At 57.3% G+C, this 21,978-nt stretch overlaps 2 protein-coding genes across 3 annotated transcripts in view; one reads left to right on the top strand and one right to left on the bottom strand.

Annotated features, from left to right (window-relative positions):
• MAP2K3 (mitogen-activated protein kinase kinase 3) overlaps nt 1-3,343 on the bottom strand; it is a 33,700-nt gene extending 30,357 nt beyond the window's left edge. The window contains exon 1 of one of the 2 annotated variants that reach the window (XM_052772694.1): nt 3,227-3,343. In XM_052772694.1, the coding sequence (XP_052628654.1) occupies nt 3,227-3,242 (16 nt within the window). In that variant the 5' untranslated portion in view covers nt 3,243-3,343. Of the gene's footprint in view, nt 1-1,799; nt 1,828-3,226 lie in introns of those variants that run through there. The other variant, XM_052772697.1, reaches the window with a different exon arrangement.
• A 4,186-nt stretch (nt 3,344-7,529) lies between these two features.
• On the top strand, nt 7,530-20,064 carry NATD1 (N-acetyltransferase domain containing 1). Its single transcript, XM_052772698.1, has 3 exons — nt 7,530-7,724; nt 15,629-15,747; nt 16,563-20,064. The coding sequence occupies exons 1-3, from the start codon at nt 7,628-7,630 to the stop codon at nt 16,677-16,679; spliced, it is 333 nt and encodes a 110-aa protein (XP_052628658.1). The 5' UTR covers nt 7,530-7,627; the 3' UTR covers nt 16,680-20,064.
• Nucleotides 20,065-21,978: the final 1,914 nt, after the last annotated feature.

Genomic DNA, 21,978 nt, shown 5'->3' with positions numbered 1-21,978 from the left:
CATCTTCCAGGAGGAAGATCTCTCCCCTAAAGAGAAGGACTTGCTTTTGAATTTCTTGGGCATTGGCGCTGGGTGAGCCCAGGAAAGGCCAAGCAGGTCTTCTCCCTCCTGACCCCATCCACGCACCCTCTCTCTCCGCAGCTGCACAGCTGCTTTCTCCAGCAAACCCCCCGATTTCGGGAAACACGTGCCTCCCCGCCGGCACGCTCCTGCCTGTCCCTCCAGGAGGGGCTTCCCGGGTGTCGGCGGCCACCGGAGTCACAGCCAACAGCCACGGCGACGGGCACACGGGTCTTCACACGGGCTGCACACGCAGGCAGAAAATATGCCTCGAGCCGCAGGGGAAAGGCAGCAGCTTGGATTTGTACACATAGGGTCTAACACAGACCCTGCACCCTCCACCGTGTTTCTGCATGCACCCAAAGGCTGCAGACTCCCTGAGGCTTCATCCCCTTCTGCTTTAACCTCTCAGACACAACACCCCCCCCTTCACAGCATCCACTTCACCAAAAAAGGTGCAGACTTTGTTGGAAAATCACACGCGGGACCAGCCACGTGTCGCAACCTCTGACTAGAGGCTGCGTCCCCTGCAAAGCTCTGCAAGGAGGACGCAGGGGCAGCTCCGGAGTTTTGCACACAATTCCTTCCCTCAGTGCCACGCATTCAATGAAACACAGCTCCAAGGAGCTTTGGTGACCTGAGACAATGGGGAAATTTTGCATAATTTAGTAAACATCAGACTTGACAGTGCAAGAGAACACGGAAACCAATGGCCCTTTTCCCACACACCTCATCCCGCGAGATAATTTGGATCAAGCAGATACGAGCAATGGGAAGAGGAAGAAAGCCGAAATCCTTCCTAAGCTTCGCATAATCCCCAGAAGGTGTTTATCTCACAAGCTATGTTTAGCGCAGAGCGAGGCAAAGCTCTCGCCCAGCACCATTCCTATCGCACGTGTCACGGCCAGCCACGCGCATCCCCAAAAACTCCCGAGGCAGGAGACAACCCAGTGACTAAGCCAAAATGACGGCAGGTGAGTTTTGGTACGCATCTATCACGGAAATCGCCAACCTGAGAGCTTCAACGCAGCGGCCTCCCTTTACGAACCTGACCAACTCAAGCCCACAAAGGGAAAGCAACCAGCAAAAGGAAACCCAAGACCGCTCGCTGAATTTCCCTAAGGAAAATTAGGGAAATTTAGCTTAAATTCAGGCTGCCTGAACGGAGAGGCAGAAGGAGCTGCCGCGAGTGCTGCCAGCAGCGTCTGCAAGCACTCGGACCTGCGAGCATCCCTATGCGGCAGCCGGCCGCCGGCAAACCCGCTCGGAGGGCTGGCACTGCCGAGGCAGATGGAAAACCGAGGAGAGGCACGGTGGACGGCTAGCAGGACGAGAGGAGAGGGTTTTGAAGAGGCAGATGCGTTACACACGCTCAGGATCGATCCCCGTGCTGAATGCTGCCCCAACAGAGGCGAAGGAGCTCGGGTCAGATGGGGACCCAGAGCAGCCGGTGCCAGCAGAGCCCGGGCGCACTCAGCACACGTGCAACACCTCCGGCGAAGGATATTAGGAGTAATTGTATGAATGAACCGGTTCGCCACAACCAACAGCCCCATGCAACCAGAAACCTGCAGACACAGAAAGGCTCCAAACTTCCTCCGAGGAAAGCACCATGTTCCCAGGTGCTCCCGCAGGCATCGCCTTTTGCTGTCAGCCAAACTGCTTCCCCCAAAATCCTCCCAGTACCAGCTCGGGCCTCGTCTCTCGCAGGACATGAGCTGTCCCTCGGCCGGGCTCACCTCTTTCCTCCATCCACACATCCACACGCTGCCCACGGCACCCGTGAGCCGAGAGAGGGGTCTGGGCTCGGGCGTCCCGGTGAGAGCCTTTTTAAGAAGCCCGGTCGATCCCTTTCAACGCGGGACGGACGGCGGCTGGAGGCATGTGCTCCTACCTGTGATTCAGCAGCTCCGCTCAGCAGCACCGTAAATCGCTGCTGATTCACACCCTGCTTACACAGCAAACAGGAAACTCAGGTCCACATTCCCTCCGGTTAAGACACGGATCATTTAAAAGCGGGGGGAAAAAAAAAAAAAAAAAGTCACGCCGAGGTGCGTTCATCTGCTCACATGGTTCCTGACTTCAAGTTTCCAGTGCATCACTCCCAAACAAGGAAAACCCCTCCAATTTTATTCCGGTGATAAGAGAGAGGCAGCAACCGTTCTCCGGGTGCTCCCTCCTCCGTCCGGTCTGCGCTTACGGTGCTGATGCAACCGGCTCCCCGGAGCAGCAAGACACCAGCGAAGCCATTTCCCCATTTTCCTCAATCCCGGCACGCTGGCGGTGTCACCCCGGGCCGATGCCTGCCAGCCGGCGCTCACCTTGGGACAATGACCAGGCCACCTTAGTCACGGCGATGCTCTATAAATAACACCCGTGACACACGGTCACGTTTGCCAGCCACGTACGGCGGAGACAATGGGAAACTCCGCCACGGCGTTCCCGGCACATGCCGGCATCGGGTCACGGCTGTGCCCCGAAACGAACCGCCACGCCGTGCGGACCGGGATCCTCGTCCCCGTCCTTCCCGCCTCATTAGGCCGAGACGAGGGCTCTGCTCATCCTCGAGCCACGACGCTTGCTGAGCTGCCACGGGCCCTTTCCTTCAGAGGGAAAGACCCCAGCAGCAGCGTAAAATGCATAAAACTTGCTTTTTTTTTTTTTTTTTTTTTAATTAATCGTTCTCCACATCGACAGCAGCTTCACCCCCTCCCTCCAAACCGCCCCCCTCCTCCTCCCGGGGCTCAGCGGGGCTGCTTGCTCCCTTTCCCCTCCACGCAGCACACACGCCCCGGGGCTCTGCAGCTCCGGGGGCGGCTGCAGCCCGGTCCCGGTCCCGGTCCCGGTCCCGGTCCCGGTCCCGGTCCCGGTCCGCGATGCCGGGCTGCAGACGGGTGAGCAGCACAGCCCTCAACGGGGACCAGGGAGGGGGAAAGACACTCGAGGCCCACGCAGAGGAAACCCCGACCGACTGCAACGGGCAGCCCACGCCCGGCGGGTTGGGCAACAGCCCGGTCCCCGCGGGTTACGCCAGACCCGACGAGGCGGCTCAACCCGGCCGCAGCCCCGTTTCCTTCCCCCCACACCACCACCACCACCTCCTCCTCCTCCCCCGGCCCCGGAGCCCCACGGAGCATCTCCCCCTTCGCCCGGCCCGCGGCCCTACCTCTGGGCAGGGACATGGCTGGCGGCGGCCCCGCGGCGGCCGGGCAGAGCGCGGCGCCCGGCGGAGTCCGGCCCTGCGCGGCGGCCGCCCCGGGAAGAGCCGCGGGGCGGGGCGAAGGGGCGGTAGGCTCCGCCCCCCCTGCCGCGGTAGGCTGGGTCAGCGGCGGGGAGGCGGGGGAGGGGCGTGGTTAGTGCCTCCGCGGGAAGAGCTTCGCGGTTCTCGGGTACGGCTGCGGGGGTGAAGTGAAGCGGGCGGGCGGGACTCACGGGCGTGGTTGTGCTGCCGTACGACCGGGGAGTCCCCGCTGTCCCCGCCACCGGTGTGACCCCCGTAGGGCACCGTTTGGGGCGCGGAGCCCTGCCGGCAGCAGGGGCCAGGGGGGCCCCAGTCCTGCGCCGCGGCCCACACGCCTGGCACGGGGCGGGGGGAGTGGGAGCGAGGCTGGTGCTGTGCAGCTGAGACCGGCCAAGCTCATCGCATCTTCCGTGGGTCCCTGCTGCTGCACACCGTGGGTCCCACCGGTGGGTCTGGCTGAAAACTCGATGGGGATTTATTCTTCTCCGAAGTCACTGAGGAATCAATCCCTCCTAGCCCAGCAATGCGCCGTGGCACGTCCCCGGGGCGAGGATGCTCCCCCAAACACCCGAGCTGGGCTGCAGAACGTAGCGGCTGAACAGGACATGAGCGATGCAGTTGAACAAGCAAAGAGGAGATTACGAGTGCCATTTTCTGGCTGAAATCCCTACAGATCCATACAGATACAAAAAAGGAGGGGTCAGAGGGGTGGCGACTGCAGACAGCCCTGGTGAAATCACAGCTGCTCTGTCACAGCCTGTTCTCAGCTTCGCGTTTTGCGGAGCATTTTGGATCAGTTCGAGGGCTGGAAAACCTGCCTCAAAACCAGACGGCTCAAGGGAATGACTGCAGGAGGGAAGGAGCTGGGCGGACTGGGGTCTGCGTCCTTCTGCGGAGGACTGGTGCCCCAAACGGACCTGGAATCCAGCAGCGATGGCATAAGATCCGGCAGCTGCAAATTGAAGCTAGAAAAGTTCAAATGGGAAACAAATTACAGGTTTTTAATAGGGCGAGCAATTACCTTCCTGAGAGACGTAGTAGATTCACCACCTTTCAAGTCTTTCAACACAGGCGAGGAGTCTTTCTAAAAAAACTCCGCTCCAGTTGAACCGCAGGGTTATTAGCTCTGATGCAAGAGCTGCAGATGTCACTGCCTGGGCTGGGCAAGCAGGAGGTGGGAGCAGAGTGGACCTTTCTGGCATTTAGCCGTACCAATCTCTGAATCAACAACGGGGTTTGAACTCCAGCCCGCCTGATCCGAACGGGTTTGGGCTGGGCCGGTGTTTGGGTGCGAGATTCGGGGAGTGCCGCCGCAGAGCAGAGCATCGTTAGCATCTTCGCAAACGTGCAGCTGGATGCGGACCTGCGAGGACCGGTGGGACCGGCTTTGACGCCTGGCCTTGATGCTGGCAGCACCCGGGGTGTCATTGCAAGCGCAGGACACGACCCTGCCGTCCCCAAGCATGTTGCATGCTACATCATTCCACCGCTTGCATCCCCAGGCACGGCTGGAGATCGCCGCCGGCCCCGGCTGCAATTACAGGGGTGGATGAAACAGCCGCCGGCTTTTATTCACCCATCTCGAATTGCCAGGCACTTCACAAGTGGGGGTTTGTCACCTGCTCCGAGGCCTTCCAGGGCAGGAACGCTACAGAAGCACGAGTGGAAATTGGGGTACGCTCGGCATCAAAATCCAACAGGGTGGGAAGGTGTGGGGCTGGGGAGGGAGCCCACGGACCCCCGTGGGCTGCGAGGAAGGGGCCAGAGGCAGCACACGCTCACCTCCTCGTCGGTGGCAAGGCATGGGGACTTCTTGGGAGCACCTCTCCTTTTCTGCAACCTCTCGGTGCCTGCCAGCATGGCTCCTTGCCTGCACCTCCTCCGTCTGCCTGAGCTGCAGTCGTCGGACCCAGCAGACCCTTTGCTGGAGAAGTGTATCTGAAAGATCAGAAGCAGCTGTAACTGCTGGCCCGAGGCAGAGGGAATCATCCCAGGCAAAGGCAGGGCAAAGCGTCCCGGTGGAGCTCGAGTGCTCCCGGAAATTTTGGCAAGGGTGCTGGATTTTTGGCACCCCTGGAAGGCCTCTCTGTGTTTCCAGGGTGCCGTAGGTAAACCTGCGGGTTTGCAGGCTCTGGAGGGAAAGGCTGATGGAGAGAGAGGGAGGGAGGAAGGCTCGGGTGCATCCCAGGGCCAGACCTCACCAGACACGCTGGGACTTTTGCCGCTGGTGCTCGACGCTCGAATCTTCGGTGCTGGCCCCTCGCTGCGGGGCTGTGCCAGGCCTGGTTTGGGAACGCACCCACAGCAGGACGGGTCCCCGGTGTCCCCGGCACAGAGATCAGGGGGATCGCCGAGAGAGCCGGCGAGGAGCCCCTCGCCTTTGTGCAAAACCTGCTTCTCCCTTCCCCTCTCTCCTAAGGTTTCCCAGCGAAGCGACTGACTTTCTCCTGAGCATCCCTGTGCACTGGAGGGCATCAGCATTCCCTCGCAGCTCCAAGCAGGGTGCAGGATTCGGCCCCTCTCTCTGCCTGCCCCAGGATCCCCCCTGCCCTCGGGCTCGTGCCGCTCCTCTCCTTCCTGCACAATCGCAGCCGTACTTGGCCTGGCTGTTTGCAGCGTGTTTGCCTTCCCCTGCGTACCCCTGCTCCGGGTGTTTTGCCGTTTTTATCTTCCCGCATCGCCATTCGGCGTAGGAGCGCAGGCGGGGCGAAGGCTGCCAGGGAGGGGATGAGGAGAAGGACAATGTCTCAGCACCAACATTTTCTAGTCTTTCACGGAGGAGGAGGGGAACAAAGCCCTCTCTCCTAGCAGACACCCATTTCTGCGTGCCGGCGGGTGCTGCGGGCGCCTGTGCTCGACGGGAGCGGGAGAGCGGGACCTCGACGGGCACAACACCAGCACCCGGCACCGGCCGATGGAGCAGCACAAACCAAACAAATCGAGTGGCCTGATGAATTAATCAGCTGATGGACTCTAACTCGGAGAGCAGGAGCCAAAGGGATGAGTAAACAAAGGCCAAGCTACACGAGATGGTATTTAGGTGCAGAGTAGCTGCCAGTGAACTATTACAAGTTCCAAATTAATTCTAGGTGTTGCTGCTTTTCCTGTTGCACAGGCAGCCACCAGCCTGCCCCGCTGCGCAGCCGGCATGCAGACGCCTCGGACAGGCTCGGATCCTACCTCCGAGAGCTTTCGATTCAAATCTATCAAGGTGTCGCTGCTACAGCTCCACGGGCACGGAGAGAAACGCCGCTGTTTCCTCCCCCAGTTTCGCACGTGGCGGATACGCCGAGGTTATTGAGCAGACCCAGATGTACACGACGTGGTGTGTGGAAGCTCAAGCACTTCTGGTTTTGAGGGTGCGCTTAGTGCGACTGTCCCACAAACAACGATTACGGCACGTCCCCCTCCCCAGGCATCCGTGGTGTCCCGTGGCAGCTGATGCACAAGGTTTCCTTTGCTTTTGGGACCTCTGGGATGAGCATCTCGAAGCCGGCTGTTCACACAGCACTGTGGCCACCCTGACGAGCCTCCTGGTGTTTTCCGGGGTTTTCTGCGCTGTGGGGTGACGGGACGTGGCATCACCCCGCAGTGGGGCTCTGCCGGACCCCCCTGCCCTGTTCCCAGGGCCCGCTCCTGGGGAGGGGGGGACAGGACAGAGCATTGCCCGGGGGCCGTGACCTGGGGCTTCCACCGCACCCCGCAGCGTCAGCGCAGGTCACCAGCACAGCACCAGCGCACCAGTCCCGCGTGCTGGTTCAGTACCAGTACAGCAGGGCAATAACAGCGCAGCACCAGCACGCTGGGGCAGAAAACCCAGTACAGTACCGCAGAGCAGACGGCACAGCGCGACAGTACCACTGCCCCAGCGCCGGACCCCGGCGCAGCACCAGTAAGCCAGTACAGCGTACCCAGTGCAGGACCAGTACAGGACCAGTACCCCAGTGCAAGACCGGTACGGAGCACTAGGACTGCACTGGTGGCGGGTGCGGCTCTGCCCCTGCCCGTGTCCGTGCCCACCCGCGCGGGGGCGCCGGGTCCCACGGAGTCACCTCCGGTGGGGGGGGGCGGGGGGGTGCCGGGGGAAGGTGACGCTGTCCCTTTAAGAGCCGGACGGCCGTACCAAAACAAAACGGCGGCGCGCCCATTGGTTGGGGCGCGGGCACGTGGCGCACAGCTGGTTTCCTGCGGCCGCGCGCCGGTGGCAGCCCCGCGGCGTCCGCCGCCACGGCCCGGGCCCGGTCCCGGGGTCCCGGGGTCGGATCCGGCGCTGTCGGGGGTTTTCGTGTCGTTTGCGGCTCGGGCCCGGCCCGGTGCGGCTCGGCCATGGCGCAGTCGGCTCCTGTCGGCCTCCTGGAACAGGGCTGCCCCATTCAGGTGGAGCACGATCGGAAGAGGCGGCAGTTCACCGTGCGGCTGAACGGTAAGGAGTAGGGGGGGGGGGCACGGGGCTCCCCGGTACCCTGCCCGCTCTCCTTTGCCCCCGGTTCTACCTCCCTCGGGGGGTCCCAGCCCCCCATTTCCCCCCATTTTCCCCCAGCGCAGCCGTGTAAAAAAAAAAAACAAACCCTCCCTCAGTGCCCCTGTGCCCCCCCCATACTCTTCTGAGCCCCCCTGGACCTTCCAGTGCCCCTGGTTCCTGCTGGTGCCCCCCATCCTTCCTGCCCCCCCCTAAATCTTGGCCCAGGAGGTCTGGGGGTCTCTTGGCTGGTGCTGGTGTGTGGAGCCCCATGCTGGCATGGGCAGGTTTGGGGGGGGGACGACACTACCTTGGACACCCCCCCCCAGGAGCAGGTGGCTTTAGATGATGTGGAGGTGCTGTGCCAGGTTGGTGCTGGGGACGTGCCTCGGTGTGCGAGCTGCTCCGTGGTTCTTCTGGTGGGATTCCTGCAGGGAAGCCCCTCAGGGGGGAGGTGAGTGGCCCCCGGGGGCCCTTGCGCCGTGGGTGCTTGGCACCTCATTCGGTAGGACCCACGGCACGGAGCCAAGCTGCCCTCGGCGTCCGTGGGACTGGGGCTGTGGAGGTCTGGTGATGCGGTGACCCCCCCAACACCTCTGTCACATATTGGGTGGAGTGAACAAAAAAAGTAGGTGCCGCTAAAATTCCTCTATGGCAGGCTGATTCTTTTCCAGCCATCCTCTTAATGGTTAATCCCAAATATTCAACGATTCCCAATGTCTGTGTGTCATGCCGAGAACACTCTGGGGAAAACAGGCCGCCTCGCTGCCCTACAGAAATTGCAGGGTAGCTGCCTTTTAAAAATAAATAAATAAATAAAACGAGTAGTTCAGAAATTATACAGACTGTAGGAGGCATTCTCAGTAAGACAACAGGAATAGTCTGGATTTTATTTTAGACTCTTCTCTCCCCCCCTCTTTTTTTTTTTTATTTTTTTTATTTCAGCCACTAATTACAAAGTGCAGGCTAGAGGCTCGGCAGTGGTGGAGCAAGGAAGGAGGAGACGTGCGTGCTGGGTGCGGAGAAAACAATTTCACTAACTGCTTATTTCAAACAGGGAGAGATCAAACGAGGTCCCAGGTGACGGGTCCCCGCTGCCATCGCAAGAGTTGTAACACAGCGTTGTCGCTGTCGGCGAAGTTCGTACGTGCACGAAAGAGGGGAGAGCGAAGGACCAACAGTTATTAGGGAAACGTAATCTTTTTATTGTGGTTTGCTGAATAAAACCTCTCCCAGCCATGCCATGGGCCGAGTCGCGTTTGGCGGCTGGGGGGGGATAAGTCGGGTCTGGAGAGGATGAACTTTGAGAGTGAGAGAATCAGCTGTGGGACCCATGGTGGGAGTCGTGTGTGAATCAGCACAAAACCTTCTGCTTCAGGAGGGGACCACTGCGGCTCAGGGAAGCCACGGCATTCCCCAGGGTTGTAGGTGGATCCCCGTGATTGGGGCTGGTTTGTTTGGTTTTTTTCTGGGAGTTAAGGGAGACTGAACCCTTTTTTTGGCAAGTTCAGCGCTGGCCACGTAAGGAAGCCGAGCTGAGCAGCGTCCTGGCATGACAGTGTTCCTGCCGCTGGGCTGACTAACATCCACGCCAGGCAGGTGATCCATCTCTCCTTCTTGTTAGGCATTTGCTGATAACAGCCAAGCCCTGGAAGATGGTCAGAAGATAACCATCTCTGTGGGAGTGTGTGGCGTTGTGTTTATTTCCTGGGCTGCTCTCTTCATCCCTCCCGCTCCTGGCACAATGAGCATCAGTAGTGCTGAATGCTCTGGCAGGTTTTTCCTGCTGCACGTGGGGAAGTTACAAGAAATGGGCCAGGCACAGATTTTAGCTTCAATGTGACCCACGTGTCCGTCTGAGAGCACTTTTGTCCTGTGTTACTGCACTGTGGCAGAGATGAACAGCAAGTCTGTGGGGCGAATCCACAGCTCACCGGTGGTCTCCAGGGTCAGCTTGTCTCTGGTGTCTCGGTCCTAACTTCAGCTAGATGTTGAGTGTGCTTGATGCTCCAGGAAAACACGGGTGCATTGGGCTCGTGGACCAAGCAGCCAGGCTTTGCTCGTCTCCAGTAATACCTGATCTCTGAGCTGATGGCTTGGTGGTTTACGGTAGTGTGATATTGAGTAGAAAACTTCGTGTGGTGATACTGTTACGGAAATTCCTGTAGCGAGAGGCCCGACACACCATGAAAGCTGTGAACTAGTTGTGAAAGTGTTTGTTTTCAGCATCATCCTGTGTTTGCCTCTGCACCCCCGCGTAACCTCGTGTCGAGACTCCCTCCTCGTACACAAGAAGGATGAATTGTGTTTGGCATTTCCTGGGTTGCCCCATCTTTCCCTTGCTGAGCCCTCATTGCTGCACGTGGCTCCTAAAACTCTAATAGAAACAGCTGCTTCACTTTAATACATTCCCTTTTTCCTTGCATCCCAAATTTAGAAGCATTGAGAAGCTGAAAGTAAAGCTGAGTATAACCAGACTTCACCGAGCTTTGTTATCCCTCTGAGAGGAGGGTAGAAAGAAGCCCAACTGGATTTATAATCGGTCAAGATGTGACTAACAGCATGAGCTAGCCAGAAACCTCCTGATGCAGCAACTGTGTTGGAAAACACCAATTTGTCAAAGCTAAAAACTTCCATGGGAATCATATAGGCCGGTTTTGTCAGGAATAGTTGGAGGGTTTTTTTGATCTGAGACAAAGTTTCTGGTCAAAACAAGAAACCCAAAGAGACCTCCACCCTGAAGTAGTTGGCCAGTCAGTCCAGCTGCTGGCACAGCTGCTTGGGGCAGGGGAACAGCACTTTTAGCAGCAGCCTCTTTGACATCTTGATGCCAAGCAAACGCATCAGGCTCTCCCGTTGGGAGGTGGGCTCACCGCCTGCACTGAGCTGCTCCCCTTGGGGATGCGCGAACTTTTCGCACACCCGCACTCCCATTCATCCAACATGTGGGTGCAGCAAGCCACGCTTCCCAAACCTCCCGCTCCTCCCCAGCTGGGTTTGGGCAGGATCCAGTGGCTGGAAGCCGCTGCTTTGCCTGCTGCTGATCTCTGGAGCTCCTTGTCAGGAGTCCAAGCTTGGGCTTCTTAGGAAAACTGGAGCAGGTTGTGCCTTGGTGCTTTCCTTCCTGCTAGGGTTGATGCCCTCCAGGAGGGGAAAGCTGCCAAGTTTGCAGCAAGGATGAAGGGATCTGGTTGCCGGACGCTGCATCAAGATGTCCTCACTCGTCTCCTGTGCTGCAGTTGCCTCGAGAGAGCTCCTAAACAGGAAACTGCTTCAAACCAGAGTGCCCCCCCGCCGCTGCTCCTGCAAGCGAGGCCCCTCCGTGATGGTTGCGCCATCTCTGCTCGGCTCCGTCTGTTGTACTCTGTTGTGTTTTCTCTCCGGAGTAACGTGCCAGTGGCTCCCTGGGGAGCAAGGTCAGCCCGAGGCGTGCAGGGAGCTCCGGCCTGGGATGCACGAGCTCCTCAGGATGTCTCAGCTTGCCCCACACAGCCTTCGGCAGCCACCTTTTGGCTCAGCAGCCAAAAGAGCCAAACTGCCGCCTGCCTCGGCTTTCCGGGGTCTGAGAGCGGGAAGTGGGGCTGGTGTCTGTTCTCTCCCCGCTTGCTCTCAGGGAATGGCTTTGCAGCAGTGCCGCAAGGAGGCTGGAGCTCAGGGGCTGCCTCCAAAGGCTGGTGAACGCAGAAATTGGCCCGCAGACAGCAGCCAGCCTTCGCTGAGCCCCTGCCTCGCTCAGGGCCTGGCCATACAATGATGTCTTGTGGGCTGGGGCTGGTGCAGAGGGACAGGGAGAAGGCCTTGGGCTGGAGCGACAGGTCCTGCTGTGCTGCCAGTGCTGCAGCATCCCCTCGCTGGCCAGGTACTGTCCATGCCCCAGAAGAGGGGGTCAGCAAAGGATGGGCTGGAGCAGGGTGCCGGTGTCTTCCCAGATGTCTGCCGTGTCCCTTCCTCAGCTCGGGGCTGGGCTCTCTGCTTGTTCCCCTGAGGCTCACAAGCCAGCCAGCCTGGGGATTCACGTCTGGTGGTGTGGCTGAGCCTGCAGCGTAGGGGACTCGTCCACTGCCCAAAGCCGTCCGCCCTGTTTGGGTGGAAGCTCTGTGCCACTGGTCCCGGTGGAAACCCTCCATGGAGAGCAAGTTTAGACCTGGTCCCTTGCCCACCTCCTGGAAAAGCTTCCCGTTCCCCGTGCACCCTGTGATTCGAGGGAGGGAGGGCTGGGGACCAGCTGTGCTGCCATTGCTGCCATTTTCATCACACAGCCTCCTCTTGCTCCTCTTTCTTGCTGTGCTGATTTGCATTGACTCAGACTTCCTTGCTCGTTGGCCTTGAAGCCGAGGCGCTGTGCAGGGGAGTGTCTGCGAGTCAAACATCATGATCAGGCTCATGGGGCACCGCTCGGGCTGGCCGAGGTCTGAGCCCATTTTGCCAAGCTCAGTCTGTGCAGGCTGATAAAATCCCTGCCCCGAAGTCTAAGGGGATGAGACAGATAGGCAGGAGGCTGGCTTGCAGCGTCCCTCCTATGCCATGTTTTGGTGTGGTTTCTGCTTGCGGGGGGGGATTGCAACAAGCTGGGGATGGGCTGCTCCTCTGAGGGGTCAAAACTGCTTCCAGATCCCCCAGCTTTGCAATGTTCCCTTTGCTGGGAGCAGCCCCTGAGTCCAAGGTACCACGTAGCAGCAAGGCTGGCTTCTTCCAGCATCATATTGCAGCGAGGTGCCTCTGCTCCCCCGTCTCCTCCCTCTGGCCCCAGGGAGGCTTTTTGGTGGGAAAACGAGGGTTATGCCTGGAGCTGCTTATGGGGAGCCCAGGAACAATGCCCTGGTTTTGGGGTACAGCATGCTTCATCCTGCTTTTCCCAGAGGCTCTGGGCCCTGGTCTGGAGAGGATGTGCAGAGCAGCTGGTTTTGAAGGAAACAGGCTTTCTGCTGGCTGGTCCTTCCCCTCCTTTTGCGAGCTGTTGGGCACCTTCAGCCTTGCTCAGCAGAGGAACAGGGATCTCAATCTCCAGGAGAGGCTGTTCCTGCAGGATCTGTGCAGTGAGCCGGCATCTCTGCGGACGCAGGGCTGCCATGAGCGCACAGCCCGACAGCAGACAGTGGAGAATCCAGGTGGGATGCTGTCTCGCAAGACTGAAATCCTTTCGGATCCCGGCTTGGTTCTCCTTTGCTGATCAGGGCTTTTTCCTACCTCCAGCCCCTGTGGTGGTGCAGTCCCCTGTGTCCAGCTGTGCCCAGCTTACGGGTTTGGCTTGGCACATTCTCGCCCAAAAGGGTTGCAGGGGGTGTTTGTGGTGACCTTTAAGCATAACCACTCACCTCTGGCTGTCCCCTCCTTATCAGCTCCTCTTGCAGTCCAGGTGCTCAGTTTGTAGCTCTGCATCACCAGCCGTACCGCAGCAGGGAGCTGGAGACAAGAGACCTGGAGACACTTGGTGTCGCCCAGCCCAGCCCCGGGGCTGTGCAGGAATGGGGACCAGGAATGTGGATGCAGCAGCAATCTCCTCCCAAGCCGTCAGTGTCACCTGCAGGGCCCACACCAAGCGCTACGGCACAAGTGTCACTGATTTCACGTGCTGGGTGGCTCAGGGTCCCATCACCGAGGTGAGCATGTACAGAGGCGTTTATGTACTTGGCTGAACCAGGGTGTTTTTCTGAACTGGGACCGGTTTCCCACAGCATTGGCAGCACTGGCTTTCTCTGCAGAGCCGGTTGTAAAATCCTTTGGGCTCTGCGTGTGTTCATCTGTACGCTGGTAGCACCCTGCAGCTCCCGTCCCGGCTGGGGTTTTGTGGTGCTACAGTGATACAGCAAATATTGAGGGAAAGTCTGTCTGGGGCAGATCTGAGATTCTTCTAACACTGCATCATCTTCTGCTTTAAAATGCATTGTTGTGGATGATACTTCTATATGGATCATATATGTGTATATATATAAATATAATGTATAAAAGTTCATTTAAAAAAAACCCCCAATCTTTTGCTCTGTCATCACTTAGAGAAGGATTTGATTTTGGACTTATCAAAGCTTAAGGCACAGTCTATTGAAAGTCTTGGCCTGGGAGAAGAGCAGAGTGGAAGGGCTGGAGCATGTGAAAGCTGCTGTTATAAGAGCGTTTTACAGCCTTTGGTGCTGCCAGCTCTGCCGATAGCACCTCTAAGAGCTGCCGTTGAATGTGTCGCTTCTGATGCGAGAGGGCACCTGCCTTTGCCTGGGCAGGCTTTCTCTTGAGTGAAATGGGTCTGTACTGCTGGGGAAAAGCTCACCTTGCAGCTGCTCTCTTGGCTTTGTTTGGATGCCTGGATCCACATGGGAAAATGCTGCAGTTCTCCCTTTTTTTTTTCCCCACAAAGATTTGCGGCTGTAAAATGGGGCTATAGGATCTCATCTGCACTGGTCTTGGTAACGGGGAAGAGGCGAGCACCCCTTCGGCCCCTTCCCCACCCCATTACCTCTGTCAATCCCAGCGGTTCACCCCAAACCCTCTGTCCTGAGACAGAGCAGGGAGTCTGGGATCTGTAGGGAGACTAAACGAGCTTAGCTTTTTGGTGAACTAGAGGCTGAGAGGGGCAGGACTGATGCCTGTAAATACGCGGGGGAATGGCAGGGAGGGAGACTATTTATGTCCACCCAAGAACAATGTTGGCACAAGAACGAGCGGGTAGAAACCAGCAGGAATAAATTCAGACTGGAAATGTGAAAGTCTCCATCCAATGTAGGAGGACTGAGTCTTTGCCTAAAAGGAGCAGGAACAAAAAGTTGAGCTGCTTCTCTTGAAACACAAAATTCAAATGGGCTCATTTCTAGTGCCTCTCAAATACAGGGATCAGGCGAACTGGGCTGGAGTTGTCAGCTGAAACACAATAAAATAAAGTGTAGTGAGCTCAGCTAAAGCACATAGTAAATGCAGGTGAACCTTGCAGTCTTTCACCCTCCAATAACCATGGGAGGGAAAGGACAGGTTTCCATTATTTTAATAGAGCTTATCTGTTTGATTGGAAGCTTGCATTTCTGAAACTCACTTTTAAATACAGAAACCCTATAGAAATGAAATGCTTGCTTTTGCACTGAAGACAGAAGCTCGGGTTCTGCACATGAAGCCGAAGGGGTGTTATTAGCTCTCCTCTGATTTACATGTGTGCTGAAACTTCTTTTTTCCTGTAACTGAACTGCTGTGACAAAAGTCAGGGTGTCGCAACAGGAAGCCTGTGTGTGTGCATGTAAATGTGTGTGCACAAACCCCCTTGCACGCCTGTGTGTGCTTTTCCTGTGTGTTTGTGGGATTCATCTCTCTCAGCATCTTCCCCAAAATGTATCTGTCCAAATGCTGCAACACCAGACCAAGAAGTCTTGTCCTGTTTTACCTGCCGTGACAAAAAACTCTGTGGTATAGAGAGAAAGGAATTGGCTGTTACCTGGGTCAGCTTTTTCCTGTTCTTCCCCCTCCTTTTTTTGCTCACTCCTCCATCAATACAACCCACCCCTTCCCACCAGCTGCTTTCCTACCCTAAATGTGTTGTATTGGCACATCAGCACTTGGTTCAGAGCTGGGTAGAAAAGGTTCGGGGGCTTGGAAAAGCCAAGCAGATCTACCTCTGCTCGCACCTCGGGAGGCGGCGGGACGACCAACAGGGACGTCCAAGTGTCACCAAAAGCAAAATCTCTGCTGAGACTTTCCACTGCATGAAACCATCCAGTGCCACAGCCGTTCCTGTGGGTGCCAGGAGCTGTGTGAGGGCTGTTGTAGCAGTCCCAAAGCTGCCTGTCCGCTGCTGTGGGCTCCCCAGAGAGTGGCACCATCCAACGGTGGGCAGGGAGTCTGGGGCTCTCCGGAGGACATCCCAAGCCTCACCCCTCTCTTGCATCCCCCAGGTTGCCATGACAAGGCGGTGCTGCTCTACGAATACGTGGGGAAGCGGATTGTGGATTTGCAACATACAGAAGTACCGGACGCCTATCGAGGGAGAGGAATAGCCAAGCACCTCGCGAAGGTACGGCCCCAGCCACCCAGAAGGGCAGAGGCTGTTGCGACCTCAGCCGTGGCTAGAAGCCCTGACTGAAGCCAGGCCCCATCACGTTGGAATTGCATGCATGCCCTGTGGGAACCGTCCGTGCTCCGATGGGATATAGGGGCAGCTGGCGGGGCAGATGGAAATCTGCGGTCAGATATTCCTATTTCTGGTGGCAAGAGAGGCTGGGTGAGTGCCAGCACGTCCAGCCGCTTGCCCAGGCTCGGCCCTTTCCTCCTTGCAGCAAACAGCCTTCATGTTGACCTTGCAGGGGCTGATGCAGTGCCTCTCCTGGGGGCTGGACCCCCTCATCTCAAAGCTTCAAGGCCTTCGTGACCCCTTTTCCTGCATTGGGTCCTGCTTTTGAGGCCCACAGCTGTGCAGGGAGAGCTGAGGAGCTGTGAGCACAGTGGTGGGGGGGACTGCGGGGTGATGCTTTGGGGTTACAGCTGCTCCCTAACCCTGTAAGCCAGGGCAAGTGGGTGACAAAGGTAACCTTTACGTGATGTGGCTGGATCCCCTGCAGTGCAGCATCCACCAGGCTGGATGTGTTGAGGGTTACCTGGGGAGTCCCCTGCACACCTCTGGTGAAACTGGGGACCCTGTGGCAGGATGGCTGTGCTCTCCCCCCAAACCTCTCCCTCCACCTGCCTCGCACAGGGGTACGTAAGGGCAACCTTCTGCTTCCCCCAGCTGCGTGCAGGGTACCAAGAGTCCAGACCCCTGTGAGGCTTCAGAGGAGAGTGTAGGCTGGGGGTGCTGGTTGTAACCCATCTGTCCTCTCCGGTTGGTTGCAGGCAGCCCTGGACTTCGTGGTGGAGGAGGACCTGAAAGCTCACTTGACATGCTGGTACATTCAGAAATACGTCAAGGAGAACCCACTGCCGCAGTACCTGGAACACTTGCAGCCTTAAGGCAGGACTGCTCTGACACCAGCGCGCCTGTCCCTGACTGTTCAACGCGGCCTTCGCTTCTCTGCGGTCTCAGGAAACCCCCCTCCCACACTCACAATTCCCATTTTTTTAAGCGCATCCATGTGATGCATGAGTGTGGGCACGACCTCCTCCTCTCTGCCCACGTGTGAGCATGGCTACGGCCCTTGGGCCAGGCTGCCTCCAGGCACACGTGGTGCCCCCTGGTGCTCTTACCAAGCCAGGGGGTGGAAGAGGATGATTTTTCCACCAAACTCCATCACAAGACTAGGGGATGACTCAACCTGCACCTCATCCTCTCCCTTCCGCTTGGCGACAGCTGTGAACTTGCTGGGGGATGTTGGTTAGGGGTGGTCGCAGGGTACCAGCCCCTCTTTCCTCCCAGCAGCTGGGGGAGATGCTGGGGATTAAGCCTTGTGGGACAGAAGGAGGTGCTGGAGGAGCCCTGGCCCCGTGGCAGGTTCATCCCCTGCAGCATCTGTTGGGCACCGAGCCTTGCCCAAGCCCACGTGGAGTACAGATAAGAACGTGTGGGCCATGGTGGCGCCTGGGGGGCTTTGCTGTACCTGCTGTGGAGACACTGGGACGGTGACACCTTCAAGCCTAGAGACAGGAGCCATGTGAGGAGCAGGCTTCAGCCATGGGGGCTGCAGCAGAGCACATGCAGCGTGAGTGTGCAGAGGAAGAAAGGTGGCTGAGTTGCAGATGCTGGTCGCTGGAGATGCCAGCTCCTGCCCAGCCTTCTGTATCTAGCCCCAGCATGGCATCCCCGCAGGGTCACGGGCTGTCGTTCCTGTCTCTGCTCCCTGTTATTGGTGTTGACCGTGCTGGTGTGGACACAGCCTGCTCAGGAGAAGAGCACCAGCCCCCACAGCCAGCCCTGGCCTAAGCAATGAGGGGACATCCCATGCCTTTGCAGGCACCAGGATGGTTTCCTGCAGCTGAAGAGGAAGGCTCCCCCCACCTCCCTCAACTCCAGCTCTGCACCCCTGCCCTAGATTGTAAGGCCTGAGCTGTCATTGCATCCTGAGAGCAACGGGGGTAAGGCCTCCGGGACCTGCTCCTGGCCTATCTCCAGGACTTGATGCTAAGCTGCCTGCCTCCACCTGGATGCTGATCACTTCTCCTTACAGCCTTTGGAAAGAAACCCTGGCTCAGGGCATTACTCGTCTGCTCACTGGCGTCCTCGTAGCTCCAAGCCCACAACATCGTGGGGTCCTTGATCAGCAGCAGGAACACCCTCGTGTTGTGCTGTTACCTCCACGGATGATGACCCTGTAGCACAGCTCAACGTTGCCACAGTCGGATGTAGAGGTAACACCGTGACAGCAGGGCACTGCCTGGTTCCAGCTTGTTGCCTGTCCTCCCTTGCTCAGGCCTTCCAGGGCCTGAGCTAGACCCCAGAGCATCTCTCCCCTAAGTTCTCGGGATTTTGCGGTGTCCCAGGGCTGGGCTGTGGTGGGGGAGATGGTGCTGCCGGCATGCCACGCCAGCCCTGAGCAGCTGCTGGGGGCTGCAGCCAGGCAGAACAAGATAAAGAGCCTTTCACCTGGAGGCCAAATCCAGACCTAGCTTATCTCTCGGCAGGGACTAGTTTACAAGCTGTGCCACGGACCGAATGAAGCCCTGGCCAAGAGGCAGCTCAGCCCTCTCCCAGAGCCCAGGGCAAAATCCATGGCGGCAAAGGCAAAAGCTCCTACAACCTTCTCTCACGGTTGGGTTGGTTGGAGATGGAGACACTGTGCCTGATCTCAGCCAGGGAGGCCCTGAGCTGTTCCTCCTGGCCACCGGCTCGAGGCGAAGCCCTGCCGCCTGCCTGTGCTTTTGGGCTGCCCACTGCCAACATAATGCAGCCCTCTGCCCACAGGTTTGAGGAGAACCTCCCAAATTCCATCCCTACCCTGCCACGCTGCAGGCTGTGAGACCTCTGCCCATGTCCACCACCTGCCTGGGGAGGGACCTGTGCCTGGCGACAGACCCATCTATCTCTGGCTTGTGCTGCTCAGGAAAGGCATCAGGCTCAGCCCTGCCACTGCCTCGCGTTTTCTGCATTCTCGCTGCTTATTTCAGCCTGGCTGTGACCTTCAGGATCGCTTAGAGGGACTGGGAAAGGTTGCAGGTAACGAACTAAAGAAAAGGGCTCAAGAAGAAATCTGGGCTGCTAAATGTTCACTCCAACATGCAAAACACACTTCAACATCTAGTTACAGGAGCAAGGCTGGCTCTGTTACAACCAAGTGATGACAGAACCGTCCCTGCTCTTGATCCCAAGGTGAAGCTGAACCGTCTCCTCTCTTGCAAGCCAAGATGAGACACTGTCGTTATCTTTGTCACAGTGGGGCTGGGTGCTTGGAAGAGATGTGTGCCTGGTTGCCTCGTGGGAGCAATAGCGTGAACCCAGCACTGCAAGCCCTGGTTTTGTGCTTATTTCCACTTCGTGACAGTTCCTAGAAGTACCCCGTCATGTCTGCAGCACGAGAGCGGCTCGCTGGAGGGTGTGCTGCAGTTGCTGCACCGGCAGTGTCCCAGTGTCCGAGCTTGACTCTGGAGCCCTTTGTGCTGCTCTGGCAGGAACCTTGTCCTTCCCAGCGCTGGATCACAAGTGGCGATCACTGCCTTAAATCAGGCACAGCACACTGTTTTCCTGCTGCTTCCCTTCGAGGTGCTACAATCCCTCCAGTGTCTGACCCAACGGAGACGTGTGTCAGTGTCAGTGCCAACCATTTCACTGCTGTACCCATCCTCTGCCCTGGCCTTCCCTTCCTTGTGGTCTTTAATGTCGGCGAATAGCAATACCCACAGGTCACCAGCGATGCCGCAGTCCACGGTGCTCCTGTGATCTGGCACTGCTGGGCAGGAGATGGCTCGGGGTCCTTTGGTGTTAGGCAGCCTTCCCTCCTGCCTCTCTGCCAGCCGCCCTTTCCCACCTGGTCTCTGCAGGAAGGAGCTTTGAGTCCTGTGCTGCCCCTTGGTGCTGATTAAGGCTGGAGGAGTTGGGGATCCTGGACTCTTTCTGGCGACAGGAGTGTGGAAGTGGTTTGGTTGAATATTGAGGTCCCCAAACCCATTTGAACTACAGACTTTGGTGGGTTGGGAAATGCAGATTGCTGTCAAACTTGCTTCCACATCGCCCAACTTGAAACACCCCCTCCCTCGTCCGCTTTCGAGCGTTGTCTTCCTCTGTCCAAGGTTTCCATTCTGTTGAATTTGGTGGTTACGATGTGCCTTTCCTTCTCAGGACCTGTTACAAATGATGTTTCTGCTTTTGTTTATGTCTAACATTTATCTTTATCCCTTCTTCTGTCATACTATAAAACATGAACATAATGCATGGAATACAATACAATAAAAAGTGTGGCTTAACTGACCTGCCAGTGGTTCACTGTGCCACGCTTGGTGGGAGGCAGGAGGAGGTGCCTGCAGAACCAGGGGACCTGGGGCATCCCCAGCTCTGTCACCGCTGGGTCACTTGGGCAGAGAGCCTGTTTCACAGGCCCTGTCAAATAACTCTGCTCTCCAGTCCATGTCCAGGGTATGATTTTTGCTGCCTCGTTGCTGTGTATTCATTTTCTACATAAATGTAAACAGTCTTTTTCTCATCCCCAAAACCCACATCCTCTAACAAATCTAACCCCAAATCTCTTTGGACCTACCATGCATCTGTCAGCAACTTGGAGAAGGTGAGAGAAAAGGCAGAAGTTGGCAGATCTGCATGTTGGTGTACTCGGCAGCTAGTCTCCTACTGCCTAACCTTCCGCTCCAAAAAATGGAGAAAATTCCATTTTCTCGCCCACATAGGGAAGAGGATCTGGCTGGCCACAGCTCCCTATGACTTGCAGGCAGCCAGTCTTGTCTTTTCATCACCTAACCTGGGTGCTACCTTCATCACCCTTCTCCCATCACAGAGCACCTTAGAGCCAGATCCCAGATGAGCCCAGCACGCTCCCATTGCAAATGAACAGGGAGGCATGGACTGACGCTACTGAATTTTATTTCAGGTCATAGCGCTGTCTGACCTTGTGATGACTGTGTAGAGCTTGGGATGAGTGGGATCACAACTGGTTCCTCTCATTTGCTGGCTGATACGCCCCTGCTCACGCTCATCAGTCCTGCCTTGAGATTTCAGGTCAAAGTCTTCGGGAGTTATCCTGCAAATGTACCCTCTTGTGAAGACGCTTGACACTTGTGTTCGTTGGTTTAAGATGTTTGAAAACATTAAGGCATGAAAACATTTAAATAGCCAGCTGGTAGAGTCATTCCCTGCTGTGCTTGTCCAGAGCAAGGCAGGTGGGCAGGTGACTAAGAGGAACACAAGGTGCTTCCCTCCCAGGGCCAGTGGTCCTCAGCCTTGGGAGCAGAGCCCAAGCGCTCAGCACTTGGGCTCCCAGCACAGCGTGTTTACGTTGCTTCCTAAAGCTGTGTGTAAGCTACAGAGGCTGAGGCCAGAGTTTCAATAGCTGAAAATGCCAGGGCTGGGGGGGTGGTGGGGAGAAGGGGCACAGCTTATTTACAGTTATGATTTGATCCAACATGACAAGTGACAAGTGGCCCCTGGGCTGCAATTCGAGCAGGCAGGAGCGTGGGTTTTGCTGCTCCCAAGAGACAGCGCGGTAGGTTTGGGTTATAGCATGAAGCTGGGCTGTTGCTGGTAACACGCTCTGTTTACATTCCACATTCCAGACAGTCCGATGTTCCCGCCTGTCCCAGCAATGCTGCCGCTCGGCCGCAAGCTCTGCCAGGCTGGGCGCTCTTCCCAAACGCCTCTTGTTCGTGCAAATCCACCATTTACCTCCACGGAAACAGCTGACCCCCAAATTACAGCTGAGAAAGCAGGGGTGCGGGAGGGCCCTGCAGTCTGGAAGAGCAGCCTCACGATGGCTGGGAAGGTGGAGGCAGCCACGGGTTTGTTCTCTTTGGTCACATTACATCACTTGGAAATAACGTTGTCCAGAAGAGACTTTTTCTAGGAATGGGAGATGCAAAGACAGCGCCGCTCTCTTCTGACGTGCACTGTCAGGCTGGGGCTGGTTGTGCTCTCCGATGGGTGCTGGGAGCCAAGGATAGCTGGCAGCACAGCGTACCTCCAAGAGAGGGGAGGCTGCGGAGCAGGGAGCTGCTGTTTGATAAGACAAAACCAATTCCTGAGAAAAAGGCTCCTCTCCTGGGAGGAGTCAGAACTGGGAGCTAGAGAGGGCCCCGGAGAGGCACAAGGATCCCAGAGATACACCATCCAAGCACCCCGGCACAGGTCCCCTTGGGTGACCCTGCTGTGCTGGGGGCT

This window comes from Harpia harpyja, chromosome 21 (assembly GCF_026419915.1).
Source record: "Harpia harpyja isolate bHarHar1 chromosome 21, bHarHar1 primary haplotype, whole genome shotgun sequence".
Taxonomy (NCBI): domain Eukaryota; kingdom Metazoa; phylum Chordata; class Aves; order Accipitriformes; family Accipitridae; genus Harpia; species Harpia harpyja.
Note: the sequence above shows the minus strand (reverse complement) of the source record. Positions and strands in the feature narration are given on the sequence as shown.